The sequence below is a fragment of the Arachis ipaensis genome, chromosome B4 (assembly GCF_059453495.1).
Source record: "Arachis ipaensis isolate K30076 ecotype BB chromosome B4, ASM5945349v1, whole genome shotgun sequence".
Lineage (NCBI taxonomy): Eukaryota > Viridiplantae > Streptophyta > Magnoliopsida > Fabales > Fabaceae > Arachis > Arachis ipaensis.
Window position 1 is genome coordinate 16,501,960 of NC_142439.1, and position 6,065 is coordinate 16,508,024.

Genomic DNA, 6,065 nt, shown 5'->3' on the forward strand with positions numbered 1-6,065 from the left:
AAGTCCGTATTGACTTAAGCAAGGGAGTCTCTTGTAGGTACCACCACCCTCCGGCGACCGAGGATCAGCAGCACCTCCTGCTCCTACAAGTCGGACGCGCCAGCCCAGACCTAGCCAGAAGATCTCATCCGAGATCGACCTCCCATTTTCAGGTAACCCATGGAAAAGTAACTTTATCAACACTTGTGATTTTTTTAAGCAAAGAACAAACACAAGGTGGACCTTTGTTTAACTCAGTATCGACTTCAGGAAATTCAAAATTAGACTCCTCACTCGAGTGCTCCATTTCAATATACGAAATCTTTTCCTTTCGAGCAAAGGTCTTACTTTTCAACTTTTTATCACTTTTCAACTTTTCTTTTTCTTTTCGAAGAATTTCTACCTATCGAACTCTTTAACCCAAATGAGCTAAATCAGGTATATGCACATTAAGTAACTTTCCACGTATATAAAAACCTAACCCCATAGTTGCTATTTTCATTACTTCACTTTCGAGAAGTGACACGTAACATCGACTCCGAGCATTCTTAAAACGAATCATGAAGTCATCAATCGACTCCCTATCATTGCACTTCAAAGCTACTAAATCAGTGATTGTTACATTCAATTCTCCTTTATAAAATTGGAAATGAAAAGCACTCTCCAACTGTGTCCAAGTTACAATCGAATTAGGCCTGAGATTTAAAAACTAAGTAAAAGTATTTTTCGTTAAAGAAGGAAAAATTTTCATTTTTAAATTTTTATCATTTGTTAAATTGCCTAATTCGACCATATATCGAGCAATATGCTCAGTAGTCGATTCACCAACCTCTCCTGCAAACTTGTTATTATCTTAAGGTTTTTCACACCCCTAGGTAGCTCTACTATTTGCACGATGACAAAAAAATTCAGAAACAAAGTATGGTTAATTCATAAAACTCACATTAAATCCGAGCCTGTTAAGAACATCTTCAACAATTCTTGTAACTTGATAACATTCACCACGTTGATTGACTCACATTTGAGCCAATACTTCATCTGCATTTTGATCACGTCGAACTATTTAAGGGATATTTTCACCCAACTGTGTATCATCATCCCTATTTCTAGGCATGTTCTCTGAATCCTCTGGATTTACTTTAACATTTTGCCGATCACCTTCATCATAATCAACAATTTGAGCAATCCATTCAACTTGTTTAGCAAGACGTTCAAACTTTAACTCATGATCAACTATCATGGGATTCAAAATAGTAGTCATCTGCTGAGTCAATAAATTGACTAAGTTATGATGACTTTTATCGACATACTATCGAAATGCCGCTAATGAATCAGGGCCATTTGATGTTGAACCCACTTGATAATCACGGAAAATTTGAAGATGCTGAAAAGGTGGTTGATTGTTAATTGCTTCTGCATTTCCAAATCGAATTGGAGGCTCGTAAATATCCATTGGTGGAGTATAACCTAGAAGAAGGCTGAAAGGAGGCCAACCTACAGTTACTGGCGGTTGCGTTTGTGTTGGAATAATTCGTGGGCATGAATTTCGCCCACTATTCCCAACGAGGAGGTTGTTAACCGTCGCATTTTCTCCCAACATACTCCCTTCCACATGCGATGTCAACTCTGCAGAAGTTTGTGCAATTATAGGAACATTATCATTTATAGATGATCCACCATTAGTATTAAAAATTCGTCCGCCATATGTATGACACTTCCACTTCTAAGTTGCATAAACTAAATCATTACAAGGCACTTTTTGACACATTTTTTAAAACTGTCCCACCGGATGTGCCAATTTGTTATGCATATTTTTAGCAAATTTGGATTGATTCGATATCTAATGATTTGAGAGAGAAACCTACTCCTCTTTAAAGATTCCAGTTTTTAGTTGTGCATCAAAGATTCATGTTGGACTAGTGATGAAACGAAAAAATGTAGAAATGAAAGACAGAAACTACAAACTATAAAATTTGAAATGAAAAAGATAAGAAAAACAAAGTAAATGATTAAATTTAAAGAAAATAACCAATCACCTTTGACATGATCAAAGAACTTTAAAATTTGAATTCATTAAAATCAAAGAAAGAAAGAAAAAAACTGCGAAAAAAATAAATTGCAGAAAAATATTTGCAAGGAAAATTAAAATGAAACTATGGAAGATTTTGAAAGGAACCATACAGAAAAAATAAACTTCGAGCAAAATCAAAAGTATATGGGGATATGATGTTGTGAGAGCTTTTTCTAAAAATGAATTTCAACTCTTATTCCTTTTAAACTATGTCTATTTATAGTCGTTTTTAACCAATCATAATTCCTTCACGTGCTCCACGTATAAAGAAACCAAACTTAAGCCAACAAATTATAACTCAAACGGTATAGTCTCTCCATCCTCACTTAAAAGTCTCGAATTCGAATCTAATTCTTAACTTTAAAAAAAAAAAAAATAAACTTAACTATTCCTACCACAAAATAATATAATAATCATCTTTAATTGGCTCAATTATTGATCTCTCCACTACTTCGATTACAAATCTTTATTTTCGATATACATCTTCGGCCAATCTAATTTTTTCATTGATGATTTTCCTTGGATCACTTTAAGTATCTTTTCAACATAGTCCAAACACATGTCTTCAATTTATTCATTATCAATATATTTTTTTTTCCACAGTAATAAAATATATAACTCCTTACCGTACCAATTATTCTTACACTTCAGGATGAACTCGATATATTGAAGTCACATGAAAATGATATTTTAATATCCACCGCTTCATTAATTTAATTTGTGCCAGCTGAACACTTGTCAATGTAAAACCAACACATCATACACCGTCTAGAAGCCTTATTGCTTATTTTTTTAATTACACAACTTTAAATTTTAAAATAAATCCGTCTACTTTGACTAATTCTGGGGTCTTGTTTGTTTTCCCCCATCCCACTTCACATTGTCCCAATACATTAAACTGATGAGATAAGCAGCCACCTTATTATTATTATTCCAATTTGCAACTAGCTAGTGAGCCATAGTGAACTTAATTAATTGTTCTAAGCTAATCAAAGTGCAAAAGAGTCTCTATAAATAGCACCTCTTGCTTTGTTACAAACCGCATCACCCTCACTACTAATTAAGAAGTTGAATACTCTCTCAACCCTCTTCACTCAATCATATAGTTATGGGTGTTCACACTTTTGAAGAGGAGTCAACCTCACCGGTGCCTCCAGCAAAACTATTCAAAGCCACCGTGATAGACGGCGATGAACTCACCACAAAGCTGATTCCTGCAATCCAGAATATTGAAATCGTTGAAGGAAGCGGAGGCCCTGGAACTGTCAAGAAGGTTACCGCTGTTGAAGGTTCGCATATATAAACTTCCTTAATCGTTATTTCGATTAATAATTCAAATTAACGATTAAATAAGAGAAAATCTAGAGACACGTAATTTTATTAAAATTTAGTTAATATTTAATTAATAAAAAACAAAAAATAAATAATTTTATACTATTAAATATAATTTTATACTATTAAAAATATTAATAATAATTAATTAATAATTACAAATTACAAAATTTAATCGTTCCTCGCACTTCTCTTAAGATAATTACAACACGGATATTTGAAGAACGTTTAAAACTCTTCCTATAACATAATACTCTCAATTTTTTGAACTTCACTGTCTTAATAAATATACGATTATATTATATTTACATAAAAAAATCGATACTATTAAGTAATTGTATAAAAATATGTATTATTTATTTTATAAAAAAAATTTGATTATATTGTTATAAAATTATTATTCTACTATATAAATTTATTATTTATTCTCACAACTGATTATTTAATTAAAAATATATTTATTAATATATATAAATGTATATAATATATAATAATTAATTTAATAAAATTAATTTTAATATATATTAAATATATAATTATAGGACAAGTTTGGAAATTTTTTATAGTTAAAAATCTAAAAATATTGAAATAGGCAAGGTGGTGTTTTTGTCTATATCAAATATTATTATTAAATCCACTTGGGTTGGTTGAGTGAGTGGTCAACTTATTTGGGTTGGTCGAGTGGTCAGTTTATTTGTCCGCTTAAGTAAGTGTCAGGTTTGAATCCCGTCTTCTGCATGTAACAATTCATTGGCCAACTCTAAACTTTTAAATAGAACTTAGATCCACGACAAATTAGTTTTTGAACTATTGAGTTGGGAGATAGCTTGTTAATTTATAATTTATTGCATCTTTTAACAAATTGATTGAGATGTCCATTAATGTAAAGAAAATATAGAAGGAAAAAAAGAGTTTCCCCTCCGAAAATTTTCCAACAAAAATCCAAGTAAGGAATCTTTTACTCAACTTGGATAAAACTAAAGTAACTGAGAATACAATACAACAAATGGTTGTTATTGCCTACTATGTAATTAACATAATAGATATAATAATTAAGTAAAATTAAAGTAATATTGATTGTTAATTATGAAATATTGATCAGATGGGAAAACTAGTTATGTGCTACACAAGATTGATGCAATTGATGAGGCTACCTATACATATGACTACACAATATCCGGAGGAACAGGGTTCCAAGAGATCTTAGAGAAAGTTTCATTCAAGACAAAGCTCGAGGCTGCTGATGGTGGATCCAAAATCAAGGTCTCTGTTACATTCCACACCAAGGGTGATGCTCCTCTCCCTGATGAAGTTCATCAAGATGTCAAGAAAAAGAGCCAAGGAATCTTCAAGGCTATTGAGGGTTATGTTTTGTCCAACTAGAGTGTTTATTATTACCCTATGTCTCTTAAGATATGATGAAAGATGGAGAGATTAATAATGGTAATATAAATATATTTAAAGAAAAAAGAGAGAGAGTTGCTTTTGGTTGATTGATGTAAACAATAAAAAAAGTTTATTATTATGTTTGGTGGTTGTTTTTGTAATTTGTTGTGTCATATGATATGAGTCTTTGTATATGTGACTTGGGGTTGGATTTGCCTTCTTGTCACTTGTAATAAGCTCTCAAGTTTGATTGATCAAAGTGTTTTGAGCTTTTGGATTGATTTTACTCAGTTCTACTTTATTTATTTTCACTTAGCTTGCTCTGTTCTTCTGCTTCTCTCACTCAGCAACTCATCTTAGTGAATATGAAAATGATAAAAGATTGGAATAATTAACTGCTTGTTGGGTACAGAAAAGCTGGTTTCCTACCAAAATTATGCAAAAATTCATATCATCTTTACAAAAGTATTGGTGAATAAAATTAGGTACTAATTGTATTATCTCTTTTATTTCTTTTCTAATGGAGCATTAATAATTTATATTATTAAAAAAATATTTAAAACTTTTTTTAGGAGTATAAGTGAAAGTATAAATATTATCAATTATGTTAAGGGTATAATAAAATTATTATATATTAAAATTTAATTAAATTATATATATTTATATAATAAATATATAATAACTAATTGTGGTGTGTAAATAGTATCTTAAAAATACTATATATATAAATATTAGAAATTAACAAATGTTCTAACAGTAAGAAAAAAGATGGTTAAATTGAAAAAGTAGCTAAAAGTCCAAGATAAAAGCAAACTACAAATGTGACACTAATTAATCGGAGTTTAAGAAAACCTCTCTACAATCATCATCAATGACTTTCCTTAAATCTACAGGAGGCATATCTAAGAAGTGAAACTCCCACTCTCTACTTGTATTTCTCTTTGGGTGATTCTCCAGCTTGGTTCGTTCCTTTAACACCTCGCAAACTGAGAGTAAGTTTGTCTCCAAAACAAATTTTCAGATAAACTATTTAAAATGCACCCAAATTATCTTGGCGCTGATACAAATATTTTTTAATTTTGTCATCAACAAAAATACTCTTAAATAATTTTAAAATATAAAAAAAAAATAGTGAATCGTGTTTAAAAATCTGTTTTTTTAACGGAAAAGTTTGACCTGACTTATTTATCAATATTAAAATTTCACTTACTACATAAAAAGTTTTATTTGTCAGATCATTCTTTTTGGTTAATATAAAACATCTCAATTCACAAACATATTTTTATTATATTTTTAA

General features: G+C 30.5%; 1 protein-coding gene across 1 annotated transcript; it reads left to right on the forward strand.

Annotated features, from left to right (window-relative positions):
* The first annotated feature begins 3,091 nt into the window (after positions 1 to 3,091).
* On the forward strand, positions 3,092 to 5,054 carry LOC107639016 (ABA-responsive protein ABR17). The gene is made up of 2 exons (XM_016342423.3): positions 3,092 to 3,339; positions 4,485 to 5,054. Exons 1-2 carry the CDS (start codon positions 3,159 to 3,161, stop codon positions 4,763 to 4,765), a joined length of 462 nt encoding a protein of 153 aa, XP_016197909.1. The 5' UTR covers positions 3,092 to 3,158; the 3' UTR covers positions 4,766 to 5,054.
* The last annotated feature ends 1,011 nt before the right edge of the window (positions 5,055 to 6,065 follow it).